This window comes from Pelophylax lessonae (assembly GCF_965119305.1).
Source record: "Pelophylax lessonae genome assembly, chromosome: 9".
NCBI lineage: Eukaryota > Metazoa > Chordata > Amphibia > Anura > Ranidae > Pelophylax > Pelophylax lessonae.
This window is the reverse complement of record NC_138776.1, coordinates 55,501,867-55,517,278: the sequence shown is the minus strand read 5'-3', so window position 1 is coordinate 55,517,278 and position 15,412 is coordinate 55,501,867. Positions and strand designations below refer to the sequence as shown.

At 43.2% G+C, this 15,412-nt stretch overlaps 1 protein-coding gene across 1 annotated transcript in view; it reads left to right on the top strand.

The window, feature by feature from the left end:
* Window positions 1–11,346: 11,346 nt before the first annotated feature.
* Window positions 11,347–15,412, top strand: part of LOC309563776 (pancreatic lipase-related protein 2-like) — a gene marked incomplete at its 5' end in the record, with an annotated part of 42,823 nt that continues 38,757 nt past the window's right edge. The window contains one exon of the mRNA XM_082268380.1: window positions 11,347–11,398. Within this exon, the coding sequence (XP_082124506.1) occupies window positions 11,347–11,398 (52 nt within the window). The remainder of the gene's footprint in view (window positions 11,399–15,412) is intronic.

Below are 15,412 nucleotides of genomic sequence, written 5' to 3'. Positions count from 1 at the left end.
AGCTGACACCAATAGAGTTAAGGGGGAGAAGCCCTTTGCAAGGAGACCCCATGATACAGAGGAATCCCTGGAGGCACCTGTAGTAAATGCTGGGGGGGAATTGTCTGACTGACAGGGTAAGTGATCAATTGTTAGTGCAACTGGTCCCGACCTCTATTCCTTGAGCCTCTTAATGATCCTACCCCCCCCCCTCCACCCACCACCACAGATCTCCTCCCTATTCCCCCCATCACCTCTACAACAGATAGGAATGAGATCTGTGGTGGGGGGAGGATGACATCACCGCTGTCACTAATCCTACCCTCTCACCACCACCGCTGTCACTAACCCTACCCTCTCACCACCACCGCTGTCACTAACCCTACCCTCTCACCACCACCGCTGTCACTAACCCTACCCTCTCACCACCACCGCTGTCACTAACTCTACCCTCTCACCACCACTGCTGTCACTAATCCTACCCTCTCATCACCACCGCTGTCACTAACCCTACCCTCTCACCAACACCGCTGTCACTAATCCTACCCTCTCACCACCACCACCACAGCTGTCATTAATCCTACACCCTCACCACCACTGCCGTCACTAATCCCACCCCTCACCACCACCGCTGTCACTAATTCCACTACCTTCACCACCACCGCTGTCACTAATCCCACCCCCCTCACCACCACCGCTGTCGCTAATCCCATCCCCTCACCACCGTTGCCGTCTCTCTAATCCCACCCCCTCACCACCACCGCTGTCACTAATCCCACCCCCCTAACCACCTCCGCTGTCGCTAATCCCATCCCCTCACCACCACCGCTGTCACTAATCCCACTACCAAAGTTGCCACTAATCCCACCCCCTCTCACCACCGCTGATCCCATCCCACCACCACCACTGCCACTAATCCCATCCCACTACCAGTACTGCCACTGATCCCATCCCACTACCAGCGCTGCCACTGATCCCATCCCACTACCAGCGCTGTCACTGATCCCATTGCCCCCACCACCGCTGCCACTCATCCCACTCCCCCCCCCCACACACTCGCCACCACATATCCTATCCCACCAGTTCCCGGAGCAGTTAGATGCCTCAGAAAGTAAAATCAAAATCCTCAACTTATCCTCCTATAGCCTTAATGGAGCACAAATGTCTCTTCTTAAGAAAGGCCTACATTTTTCTCCTTCCAGAGGCCCAAATCAGTTTGGGCCGTTTAAAGATCTGCATACTTTTATTTACTCTTTGACAATCAAGCGCCATTTTGCCAAGTCTCAGAACCGCCTGAGAGAACGTTTCAATGAATGGCTCTTTCAATTTTACTGCAAAAAAGGACGATTTTGGTCTGAGACCACTGTGCTTAATCTCAGGGCCTTCATTCAAATCTGTCAGTTGGGTTTCTGTGTAGCCTTCTTCCCACAGTTCTCCTAATATATGAACAAAATTGGAATCATTATGTAAGGGATCCAAATGGTTGGGGTCAATGGCAGGCTTTATATTTGCACCAATATCACTGGGCTGGATGTTACGTGTATCTTGAGACCTGACAAAATGGCACTTGATTGTCTAAGTGTGAATAAAATTATGCAGATCTGATTTGGGCCTCTGGAAGGAGCAAAACTTAGGCCTTTGTTAAGAAGAGACATTTTTGCTCCATTATAATATTAAAATTATGTGGAAGTCTGGTAATTACAAGACTCACACCCAGAGATTACATACAGTAAATCCAGGACGTTACAGCCTGTTTCTAAGGACTTTTAAGAAATTATATTTGCTATTCTTGTGTCACTCCTTCCCAGGAGATTTTCTCTAGCAGCTATGAACTACAGTGCTAATATTAGTCTTACCAATCCCCAATTTCTGTTCTTCCTAGTTGGCGCTTGATTATTATTCTGCAGCTTTATTTCACATTTTTGGGTTCTGACCAATGGCTGCCTTTGCTACAAGAGGACTTCTTTAGATACTATATTAAAAACTAGCACCGAGTCCCTTAAGGACGGATCATAATAATTTGGAATATTCATGAATTCTACACTATCAATCATTGACTTTATGGTTGGAATATGCCACTTGTAGCTTATGTTGGGGTCTGTTTCGTTGTTACAGCAGGCCCTTGTTATTATCTAAATAATTTTTATTTTACTTATAATAATTTTTTTTTTCTCCCCTCCAAGTGCCATTTCTCCAGTCATTCTCTTATCATGGAGATTTACAGACAGAACATGCTGCAGTCCATTTTACATAAATCCATGCTATTAACCAATCCCGGTCCCAAAGATCAAGGTATAACAAGCAAGCCCCCCTCAGGTTCTATGAACAAAGTAACCCCACCTCACACGGAGGAATTTGAATTAACCACTTGCCTACTGGACACTTAAACCCTCTTACTGCCCAGGCCTATTCTCAACTTTCAGCGCTGTCGCACTTCGAATGACAATTGCGCGGTCATACAACACTGTACCCAAATTACATTTTTATCATTTTTTTCAAACAAATAGAGCTTTCCTTTTAATCACTACCGCGGTTTTTATTTTTTGCTGAAACAAAAAAAGACCAAATATTTTGGGGAAAAAAAAAACAGTTTTTATAGTTTGTTATAAAATTTTGCCAACAGGTAATTTTTCTCCTTAATTGATGTGCGCTGATGAGTCGGCACTGATGGTCCTGGATTGGCACTGATAGGCTGCACTGATGGGCACTGATAGGCTGCACCGATGGGCACTGATAGGCGAAATTTGTGGGCACTGATAAGGTGGCACTGATAAGGTGGCACTGGTGGGCACTGATAGGCGGCACTGATTGGTGGCACAGATGGGCACTGATGGGTGGCACTGAAGGGCACTGGTAGGCGAAACTGAAGGGCACTAATAGGTGGCACTAATAGGTGGCACTGATAGGTGGCACTGATGGGCACTAATAGGTGGCACTGATGGGCACTGATAGGTGGCACTGATGGGAAATGATAGGCACTGGTAGGTGACACTAATAGGTAGCATTGATGATGGGGCACTGTTTGGTACTGATAGGTGGCACTGGTGGGCATTGATAGATGGCACTGATAGGTGGCACTGGTGGGCACTGGTAGGTGGCACTGACCTGTACTGGTAGGTGGCACTGGTGGGCACTGATAGGTGGCACTGGTGGGCACAGATGCTCCTCCTTTTTGGGACCGATGTCCCTCTAACAGCTGCCGGCGCTCTGCATTTTTTTCTCTTCATGCTGATAGCGTGAAAAAGAAAAAAAAAGCTGATTCCCGGCTGCTGTTTACATCACGCAATTAGCTGTCATTGGCTGACAGCTGATCACGTGATAAGGGGCCGGGACAGGCCCCTTACTCCGATCTGTGATCAGCTGAGTCTCATGGACTCGCTAATCACAGAGCAAGCCGTGCGTGCTCCGCAGGGAGCAGGCAGCTCATGCACGGGAGGACGTACATGGACGACATCCCGGCAACTAAGGTTCGCGCTGTAGCTGTCTTTCGGCTATAGCGTGGACGGGAAGAAGTTAAATATGAGGAAAGCTTTCCTCCGGCTACAACTTGCTAGGGATGAAAGTGTACAATGGTAGGACCGATCATTCTTGCAAAAATACCTAGACCTAGGAATCACACCCAGAGGTCTACGTATTAAAAGCAATGTAATTTTTAGGATATAGATTTGAAAAAAGATTGGGAATTGTTAGCGAAATTCTTCACTACTAAGTGGATTAAACTTATTATACAGCAAAGAAAAAGGAAACTTGAAATAGCTCAAACACGTGTTAAAAATACTGATATAGAAGTAAAAAAAAATATGCTTCCTGCCTTTATCACAAATTTCATGAGGTATTAATTAAAAATCTACAGAAGACTGAGCACAAAATAGTTGTAAAAAAAAAACTAAGAAATTGGAGAGAGATATCGAGGACTTTTAGATGGGAAGGGTTTTTGAGTGGAAGCAAAAAATCCCCTTGACTGATTTCCGAGCTGGTAATCGACACAATGTTCACCCCCATGGCAAAAAAGAACATAGACACTACCAGTAATAAGCATGGTAGTAAAGGGCCCTTCTATAAACATTATCGTAGCAATAATAATAACAAAGATAGATCGCCACAGCGCACAGCCCTTCCATCATCACAGGTTTATCAGACAGACGGCAGTCCGAATTAAAAATCAGTTGTCATTGCAGGTGATGCACTCCAGAGCAATAGGGATCTGTCATCACCCATCTTCACAGCAAGTCCTGACATCATGTCTCCCACGATTCCACAGTCCAGTTCTAGAGAGTCGCCATAATCATTCCCAACTCACCTCACCCTAAGATTTTAGATACTCCACCTATCATGCCCAATACAGCTCTCCTTCCATCATTAGCTATATCGATTTGCAATCATTATAGTCCATTATTACGAGATTAAGAGCAATTCACTAACAAGGGTGCCCCAAAATTTCCGTTGATTGCTTCGAATGACACACAGCCCACTATAGTTACTTAGAACATGCCCACCACAGATGATACCCCTGGGAACTCTTTTTTAGTACAATCCCCAAAAAAAAAAAAAAAAAACTACCTGAGGCAGAAGAGGAGGAAGAGGGATCAAGGCTAAACAGAAGAAAAGGAAAGGGAGCAGTTAGATGCCTCAGAGAGTACAATCAAATTATCCTCCAATAACCTTAATGGAGCAAAAATGTCTCTTCTTAAAAAAGGCCTAAGTTTTGCTCCTTCCAGAGGCCCAAATCAGATCTGCATAATTTTATTCACACTTAGACAATCAAGCACCATTTTGCCAGGTCTCAAGATACACGTAACATCCAGCCCAGTGATATTGGTGTAAATATAAAGCCTGCCATTGACCCCAACCATTTGGATGCCTTACATAATGATTCCAATTTAGTTCATATATTTGGAGAACTGTGGGAAGAAGGCTACACTGACACCCAACTGACAGATTTGTATGAAGGCCCTGAGATTAAGCACACTGGTCTCAGACCAAAATCTTCCTTTTTTGCAGTAAAATTGAAAGACCCATTCATTGAAACGTTCTCTCAGGCGGTTTACCAGGACTTCTTGGCGATCTGCAAGGATGGTAGAGATATGGGACTAAGGAACCTGACCTCCATTTAACACAAGGCCCTAAAAGATATGGAAGTAAGTGCTAATATCATCATAAAACAGGCAGATAAAGGAGAAAGTATAGTCACCCAGAAAAAGTATGACTATCTTAGGAGGCGCTTCATCTCCTCTCAGACAATAATACTCATACCAAATTAAAAAAGGACCCCTTACCTGAATATCAACAGGCACTAAGAACCTTAATTAATGATGCTTTTGGATAAGAAAGAAAAACATTTCCTACTACCTACAATCAATAGCACCCCACATTTCTATCATCTTCCGAAGGTCCATAATTCTTTGGTCAACACCCCCCCCCGGGCGACCTATCGTTGTTAGCACGAATAGTTTTATTAGCCGACTTTCACAATATATGGACTTCTTTCTTCAGCCTATTGTGTCCAACCTCCCAGCATTCATCGGGGACTCTAATCATGTTTTGGACACACTACAACTCTACAATTGGGAAGAAGGCTACTTGTGGGCATCCCTGGATGTACAGTATGCTCACCCTATACGTCCATCCCTCAAACAGTAGGTCTGAGAGCTCTACAATTTTTCTTTACAAAGACCCTACAGTTAATTCCTGACAAGCTCAATTTTTGATTGAAGGGACAGAATTTTGTCTGCAACACAATTATTTCACGTTCCTAAACCAGTTCTACCTTCAATTAGAAGGCACAGCCATGGGGGTAATTTTCCCCTTTTCCTATGCCAATATTACAATGGGATACTTTTTATTTAGAACTGTAATCCCTTTTCCTGACACATCGTGTACTATGGCAGGTACATTGATGACATCCTGCTCATCTAGAATGGCAGTGTGGAACAGTTTTCCCATTGTAATAAGGATGATCTTGGACTGCAGCTCACACATGTCATAGATCCACACAAACTAATTTTCTTAGATTTGGAACTATCTCATGAACAAGGTAATATCATTTCTCAAAACCATTGTAAACCAATTAGTGGCAATTCTTATTTACATTATTCCAGCTGCCACCACCCCTCATGGCGCAATAATATTCCAGGAGACCAGGCTACACGGTAATTGTACTAAAGTAAAGGATTATGAAAAGCATGGTCAGATTCTTGTGAATAGGTTTCTCTGGAAAAAATTTTCCCAAACCATTATTGAGTAAAGCGTTCCAAAAACATGCATCCCCCTCATCCCTCACTTCAAGCAGAGTCCAGAAAGATGAAGAAAAAAACGCAGTTAGATTTGTTACAGGTTATAATGAAAAAATTTAAAAACATCACACAGGTTATTTGCAAACATTGAAGTATCTTACAATTAGACTCCAAGTTAGCAGCGATATTACCTAGGCCCCCCAAGTCACCTTCATAAGGGCCAAAACCCTCAAAAACACTATTGCTTCAAGTACATTGAAATCACACAAAAAAGTGCATGGACATTCGCTCTTTTTCCGATCACAGAACTGGGATATTTCGGTGTCGTAAGAGGGCCTGCCTAACATTTAAGTTTATTTGCCATGGCAAATCCAGTTTTTCTGGTAGTAACAGTCAAGTGTTCACTGTTCACTATTGAGCAATTCATCACTTGTTCATCTGAATACGTAATATCCGTACTTCGGTTACACGGTTACACCATGCGTACATTATGTAAACGCATGGGCGAACATAGGAGGTTCATCAAAGGTGGATGCAATACGCATAGTGCCCCAACATGTCTTGCTACACCATAACATGGGCATTAAATGTCTAGAAGTTATGGCGATCAATACATCTCAGATAGAACATTAACAGATATTGAGAAATTTGCTCTGCTTTGTAAGGAGGCATTTTGGATTTTCAAGCTAAATACTCTGTCCCCCAATGGGTGGAATGTAGAGATAGAAACACACAGCCTAGCATAAATATCCTTTACCCTCCTCTCTTTGTGCTTTTTCAGTCCTACCTTGTCCTTCCTTTCTCTAAGGGTAAAACCTAATATTGTGTATAGTTCATAAAAGTCATCTTATTTAATTTATATTTTATTCCTGAGGATTATGATCAACTCATAGGGTTTTAGAAACTACAGGTTGGAACTCTATAAACCTGGTGTTATTGAAATGGCATATCTGCACCAACCTTAAATCTATTTTTTGCACTGAACTAATGAATTTACATTTGTGTTCTGTGCTATACTGCCCTGCGTGTATTTATATTGTTGTTGTGGTAGTGCATGAATGTTTGTATGTATGTGTATATGTGGTTGTATATGTGTGTACACATGTGTATGTCCTTATACTGTTTCTGACCTTTCCAAATAGGTTATTCTAATGTGGCTTTATACATATACTGTATATGTTTTTTCATATGAATTCAATTTTGTTTCTTAATGTGTATTGAGCTGAAATCCCAATGGTTAGGTTTCCCAAAGGCAGATGTCAGGATTACGTCCAAGGCTAATTACACTAATCCAGCCCCCTCTGTCTATTTCCAGCTCCATTTTTTAAAATATTATTTTTTTGGTCCGCACCGTCACATGACTTGACAAGGCGCAGGCATGCGAAACATATTGTCATGGTGGCAGGACCACGCACACGGACTTGTATTCCAGGAGGCCATCCCTTTAGCGGCTTCCGCTCTGTTCTTCCGGTGCGGCGAGTGACGTCATCGCCAGCCACCTCACACACAGATGCGGTGTCTCAACGGATGATTAGCTGCAGTTTCCTCTGGTTGCTGTCTTTTCAAGTGTCGCAGATAGCGCTAGACATCAAAAGCCCCTACGTTTCCCACTAGCTCACCAGTACAGCCCAGTTATTCAACATTTGGCAGGCCTGCCAAAGCTGAGGAATCATCCTGGACAACTCATCTGTTGGCAAGTAGCCATTGGTTGAATATACACCTGTTTGGAGCATCTGGTTCGCATAGCAGTTTTTGTTTAATTTATAGACTGTCTTTATGGTTTATCTTATGATCTCATAAGGTATAATAAAACTGTTATCAATTCTGTAGAAGTCTGGTAAATACAAGACTGTGACTCACACACAGAATATATATATCCAGGACAATACAGCCTATTTCCTAGCGCTCATTGTTGCTATTCCCAGAAGAGTTGAAGCTGTTATACAGTAGCTGCAAAAGGTGAGTCAACCCTACGAACTAAGACTGGAATGCCATTAAAGTTCATGTGTGTGTAAAGGCAGGCGTCCCAATACTTTTGACAATATTATATATATATATATATATATATATATATATATATATATATATATATATATATACACTGTATATAATATATATACAAGCCTTCAGTCTGTGTAAAATACAACTTATGAACTATAGTTGTCCTAATTCTCAAATTGAAGGTGCTGGTAATCCTGCCATTAACATTTGCCCTGGAGGGACACACATGGCAGAGGTAATTGTAGGGATAAATTATCATCTGGAACTTGTTTGACTTAATCCTCTGTTATACTGGAAGTACAATACAGAGATCTTTCCTCTGATCTCTCTATATAAGTGCCATCATCTCTCTCATATCCATCTCGCAGAGTTCACCTGATCAGGACCAAGGTAAGTGACCAGAGAACACACATGTCAGGTTATTGCAGACTATAGGACCCGCTCACCAATATCCGAATCCTGCATGGAAGAACACAATCTGTCTATCATTTCTTATTGTACTGTGTATTGTACTCATTTATGTTTTTATTTTTTTTCTCTTATCTGTCATTGACTTTGGATCATAAAGTAGAATGTGATGTTTATGATTCTGATGTCTATTCTTCAGCCCATTGGCCACAGGAGGCAGACTCCGGTAGTGGAAGTGAATTTGATGATTCATTTGAAAACTGATTATAATGACATTCGTTTCTTGCAGTCTCTAATTGTCTAATTCTACAGCATGCCTTCAGTCTCCAACAACACCTGTATCATATCTCTAACCATCTCCTGTAGTTTGGCTGCATTCTCTGATATTCTTCTGTACTATGTCTGCAGTCTATGACTATCTCCTGTATTATGTCTGCAGTCTATGACTATCTCCTGTATTATGTTTGCAGTCTATGACTATCTCCTGTATTATGTCTGCAGTCTATGACTATCTCCTGTATTATGTTTGCAGTCTATGACTATCTCCTGTATTATGTTTGCAGTCTATGACTATCTCCTGTATTATGTCTGTAGTCTCTGATCATCTCCTGTATTATGTCTGTAGTCTCTGATCATCTCCTGTATTATGTCTGCAGTCTCTGATCATATCCTGTATTATGTCTGCAGTCTCTGATCATCTCCTGTATTATGTCCGCAGTCTCTGACCATCTCCTGTAGTATGTCTGCAGTCTCTAACCAGCTTCTATTCTATATCTGCATTCTCTGACCATCTCCTGTACTATGTCTGCAGTCTCTGACCATCTCCTGTAGTATGTCTGCACTCTACGACCATCTTCTGTATTATACATGCAGTCTCTGATAATCTCTTGTAGTATGTTTGCAGTCTCTAATCATCTCCTGTATTATGTATGCAATCGCCTATCATCTTCTGTATCATGTCTGCAGTCTCTGACCATCTCCTATATTATGTCTGTATTCTCTGACCATCTCCTGTAATATGTCTGCAGTCTCTGACCATCTACTGTATTATGTCTGCAGTCTCTGACCATCTCCTATATCAATGATGGCGAACCTTGGCACCCCAGATGTTTTGGAACTACCTTTCCCATGATGCTCATGCACTCTGCAGTGTGGTTGGACATCATGGGAAATGTAGTTCCAAAACATCTGGGGTGCCAAGGTTCACCATCACTGTCCTATATTATGTCTGCAGTCTCCTAGCATCTCCTGTAGAATGTCTGCATTCTCTGACTATCTCCTGTATTTTGTCTGCAGTCTCCTATCATCTCCTGTATTATGTCTGCATTCTCTGACCATCTCCTGTAGTATGTCCGCAGTCTCTGACCATCCCCTGTATCATGTCTGCAGTCTCTGACCATCTCCTGTATTAAGTCTGCAATCTCTAACCATCTCTTGTATTATAAAAAGAGTAAAGCCATAATAAATGGGCCAACTATAGCGCTTGGGTGAACTAGTACTGGAAAATTGCTTAACAAGTAGTTGCAATTGGATAGTGAGGTTGGTTGGCCTTATGTATTGTATGGTGCATTAAACCTTATTATAGTGCTGTAGTGCTAGTGATAAGAACCAATGTAAATTAAATGGTGAAATGTATATATACAGATTTTCAGCATAATAAACAATAAATATTAAGTATTAATAACCCTATATTTCTAATCGAGGTATATAGTGTACTAAAAATTATAATATACAAATCTTAAAAGAATAAATGCAGTGCAATTTATATATAAACAATAAAATTCATAGGAGTAAATAGGTGATGGGAAGTGCAGTTCTTTCTGTGGTGATTCAATCAAATGGTTCTCAAAAAAATAGTTCAAAAATTGTTCATAAAATACAGTTCATGAGTGACTTAGGTGCAAATATGCAGATTATTCTTGAGTGCAGAGTGAATATAAAGTGCAGGTGCTCTGTGTTCAATCCTCCAATAATCCGGTGCTGGTACTTGATGTCACCGTGGGGAATAATAGAATAACACACTCACCAGATGAAGTGGGTCTTATATACCTTATGGTATTAGGACCTGTTAGCGCTTGTTTGGCCACCTGGACCAGAGTAGATATCGCTGGGCGATGTAGTGCCCCAGTGCTCCGTATTGCCCTCTCCTGGATAACCTCCTTCCACGGGGTCCGGTCAGGGTATTAGGAATAAAAGAAGCTCCAAATAGTGTATTATCGTTTAAAAGATTTTTAGGTATGATACACGAAGGGGAAAATAATAAAATCGCCAGCTAAAATGGAGCCCCTGAGTGGAGAGCTGTGAATACTGGCTTGCATTCCACTCAGCTCCCGTGACGCAGACGGTGTGCATTCCACCTTACGCGCGTTTCGTCAATGCGTTTGACGTCTTCAGAGGCGGAGATACAGCCTAACACGGAGCCTTAAATGTGATAGTCACCGCCCCTCACTCCGCAAAGGTGAGTTTCTGTGATAAATAATTTGGATAGGTAGAATGTTGTGTATTTTTATTCTTTGAATATGCCCTTATATATATCAACCGGATATTCTATATGGCATAAATAGAATTTATTTATTATTATTTATTATGCCATATAAGTGGCGCTGAGATGTCTCAGATTGTTAATGGAGTGTAGACATGACTGTATCAGTGTGTATGTAAAGACAACTTGTGTTTTCTGTCTGTAATTCCCACACAAAATACTGAACTTCTCTCTCCTCTTCAGATGTTGGGGAAGATTTTGCTGCTCATGTTCATTATACAGTCAGTGAAGACAGGTGAGTGATATATATATATATATATATATATATATATATATATATATATATATATATATAGATACATATTTATCGATCTGTGTAACCTGGGCAAAAATAGAAGTATCAAATTATTCTACTCCACTGAGAATCCCAATCACCTATGTGTGTTCTGTTTGCTCCTGATTTTCCATTTGATCCATAAGATCAAATACATGAGCGATCTAAGATTTCAAACTGACTAATTATGTAAGATCCAGCTGTGAGAGCAGCAGATGAGCGAAACTGGGAACCCCCCCATCTCCCCAACACAATTCCCCCTCAAATCAGAATAGAAAAGGCAACCGCACTCCGGCTTGAAGGTATGAAACGATAAAATCCATTTATTGAAGATCCAATTGTTCAAAACAATCCATAGTGACAAAATCAGAGACAGGGGACAAACACAGTTGACGCGTTTCACGAAATCACTTTCGCTTAATCATAATCATAATCAATTGGCGGTTATGATTAAGCGAAAGTGATTTCGTGAAACGCGTCAACTGTGTTTGTCCCCTGTCTCTGATTTTGTCACTATGGATTGTTTTTAACAATTGGATCTTTAATAAATGGATTTTATCTTTTCACACCTTCAAGCCGGAGTGCGGTTGCCTTTTCTATTCATGTACAGCTGCCGGGATTGCGGACCTAACCAGTACCCTGTTTGATCGTTAGGACACATCCTTTCACTTGAGCGGTTTTCATTTCTCCCTGTGTTTTCCCCCTCAAATCACCCTTCCCAGCACATACACCCAAATGTATCCTCCTAGAACAAGTCCCCTCCTTCCAATCCCCCAGCAGAAATCCCCCTTCCAGCACAAATCCTCCTAATCCCTCCTCCTAGCACAAATCCTTTCCACCTATCCCTCCTCCCAGTACAACAAATGCCACCCCAATCATCCTTCCTACCAACCCCCCTCCCAGCACAAATTCCCCCTACCCCTCTTCCAGGACCAATCCCCCCCCCCCCAAACCCCTCCTAGCACAAATCCTTTCCCCACATCCCTCCTCCCAGTACAACAAATCCCACCCATCAATCACCCCTCCTACCACCCTCCCAAACTCCCCCTCTCAGCACAAATCCCCCCCTCCCAGCACAACAACCCTCCCATTCATTCCCGTCTAGCACACTGCCCCTCATTTCCCCTCCTAGAACAAACCATATTGTGTTACCCCCAAATTTCCCCTTCCAGGACAACCCCCCCCCTTCCCCCCCAATACCTAGCATTCATCTTCTTATCCCTCCCCCTCCTAGCACAAATATTCTCATCCCCAGCACAAATGTTTGCTACTCTGTCTAGACACCCCCCCCCCCATTTGTATCTTCAGAGCATTTCTTTACTCCCGCCATCCCTCTAACACATAGGCTTCAGATACAGTGTGGTAGAAGGCTGTGGGTTGGCCATTCTCCCACCCTCATCAAGATATGTCAGTTAATGAGGGGCCTATGAGAAGCGGACTTCTAACAGTTTTGACAAGCAGCTGGCAGTAAAGAGATGCTGCTGCTGCAGGGGTATGGGATCATGGCTCGGGGGATATATCCTCTGTCAGATCAGGACTTTATAGGGTTTGCTTTCCTGGCCCCTACCTACATTCTTTGTAGGGAGAAGATGGAGGCAGGTAAGAAAACCCTGCACCATCAGGAGTGCTGCAGTAGCAGGTGGAGGAGCTGGAGGGGAGAGAAAGAGCACAGCCCACACCTCCTCCTGGCTCTTTCCTCCTCTCCAGATTTGGTTGCATCTTTCAGCCCAAAGCTGACAGGAGTAGTGGTGCTGCTGTCACTTCTCCTCTCAGATTGTAGTAGCAGGAACTGTCCTTGTAATACCAGAACCCGGTCAGCCCCTCTTCCCCTACGCTTGCTCAACCATGCTCTCCAACCTTTACTGAGAGCTGAAATGTCACTTCTGAATGGACTCACTCTGTAAACTGATTGCTAGGCTCTGGTTCACATAAACATTTTATATATTGTATTACTGTATACAGTAAATAGATAAAACATTATACACTGCTCAAAAAAAATAAAAATAAAGGAACACTTTTTAATCAGAGTTTAGCATCAAGTCAATTAAACTCCTGGGATATTGATCTGGTCAGTTAAGTAGCAGAGGGGGTTGTTAATCAGTTATAGCTGCTTTGGTGCTAATGAAATTAACAACATGGACACTAGATTGGCAACAATGAGATAACCTCTAAAATAGGAATGGTTTTACAGGTGGAGGCCACTGAATTTTTTTTCCCTACTCATCTTTTCTGACTGTTTTTCACTATTTTTGCATTTGGCTAGGGTCAGTATCACTACTGGTAGCATGAGGCAAAACCTAGACCCTACAGAGGTTGCACAGGCATTCCAACTCCTCCAGGATGGACTTGTACCACCATGGCCTCAGGAACTAAAGTGCTAGCAGTGTAGACAAGTCCCTGTATGAACCCCTCAGAGCTGAAGACCTGACCCCCAACTAGTAAATGACTACAAATCCTAGCATGAACCCGTGAGATCTAAGGGGACACATTCTTAGATCTCAGGGGCTCATGTTGGGACTTATAGTCCTTCACTAGTTGGGGGGCTGTCATGTCCTCAGCTCTGAGGGGTTCATGCTGGGACTAGTAGTCCTTCACTTTTGGGGAGTCACATTCTTAGATTTCAGGGGCTCATGTTGGGACTTGTAGTCCTTCACTAGTTAGGAGGGGGTGTCACGTCCTCAGCTCTGAGGTGTTCATGCTAGAACTTGCAGTCCTTCACTTTTAGGAAGTCCATACCCTCCAAAAGTGATGGACTACAAGTCCCAGCATGAACCCTTAGCTCCTTAGCTAAGTGGGGGGGGGGGGTATCACATCCTTAGCTCTGAGGGGTTCATGCTGGGACCTTTAGTCCTTTACTTTTGGGGGGGGGTCATGTCCACCAAAAATTAAGGACTACAAGTCTAAACATGAACTCCTCCTCTTTGTATGGGTCTCTCTGCAGTGCCTGGCTCCCCATGACACACATGATCCATCCCCGGCGCTCAGTCAGCCTTACCTCAGACTAGACAAAAGCCCTTGAGTCCTGGCAGTCCTTTCCCCTCCCTTCCCTTTAAACATGCCGCCTGAGATAATGGAGGAGGTGGGTGGAGCTAAACCACGCGGGGCGGAGCGAGAAAGGAAGAGCTAGTTAAATCCTTCTCTGCTCTAAATGCTGAGGGCCTCGGGCTCGCTCTGCTTTAGGTCAGGTGACTTGATATCACTGGTTGCTAGATGCTGGGCGGTCCTAGCAACCAATTGCAGTGGTGGCACATTGTAAAACGGGCTTCGGCAGGGATGCGGCGGGGGCGCACTAATACATTATTATTCTCATCTGTGAGTAAAGTGGTGCTGGCTGCAGCTGCCTTTTTTGGGGGCATCAGATCGGCCCCAGGGAGCAATTGGCACCCTGCTCCCTGGCTCAGTCCACCCATGGGTATTTGGATGAAATCCTTGGACCCATTGTGAGACCCTACACTGGTGCAGTGGGTCCTGGGTTCCTCCTGGTGCACGACAATGCCCGGCCTCATGTGGCAAGTGTATGCAGCCAGTTCCTTGAGGATGAAGGAATTGATACCATTAAATGGCCCCCATGCTCACCTGACCAAAATCTAATAGAACACCTCCGGGACATTATGTTTTGGTCCATCTGATGCCACCAGGTTGCACCTCAGTCTGTTCAGGAGCTCAGAGATGCCCTGGTCCAGATCTGGGAGGAAATACTACCCCAGGACGTTGTCTCAACAGGAGCATGCCCCGACGTTGTCAGTCATGCATACGTGGGGGCCATACAAACTACTGAGTACCATTTTGAGTTGCTGCAATGAAATTTCAGCAAATCGGACTAGCCTGCTGCATCATTTTTTTCACTATGATTTTGGGGGTGTCTTTAAATTCTGCCCTCTGTTTTTCATTTATATTAAACGTTGTGGCATCCTTTCATTCCTAACACATTACCCAGTCCATATCAGTATAGATATCCAGCATGATGTATTTTTC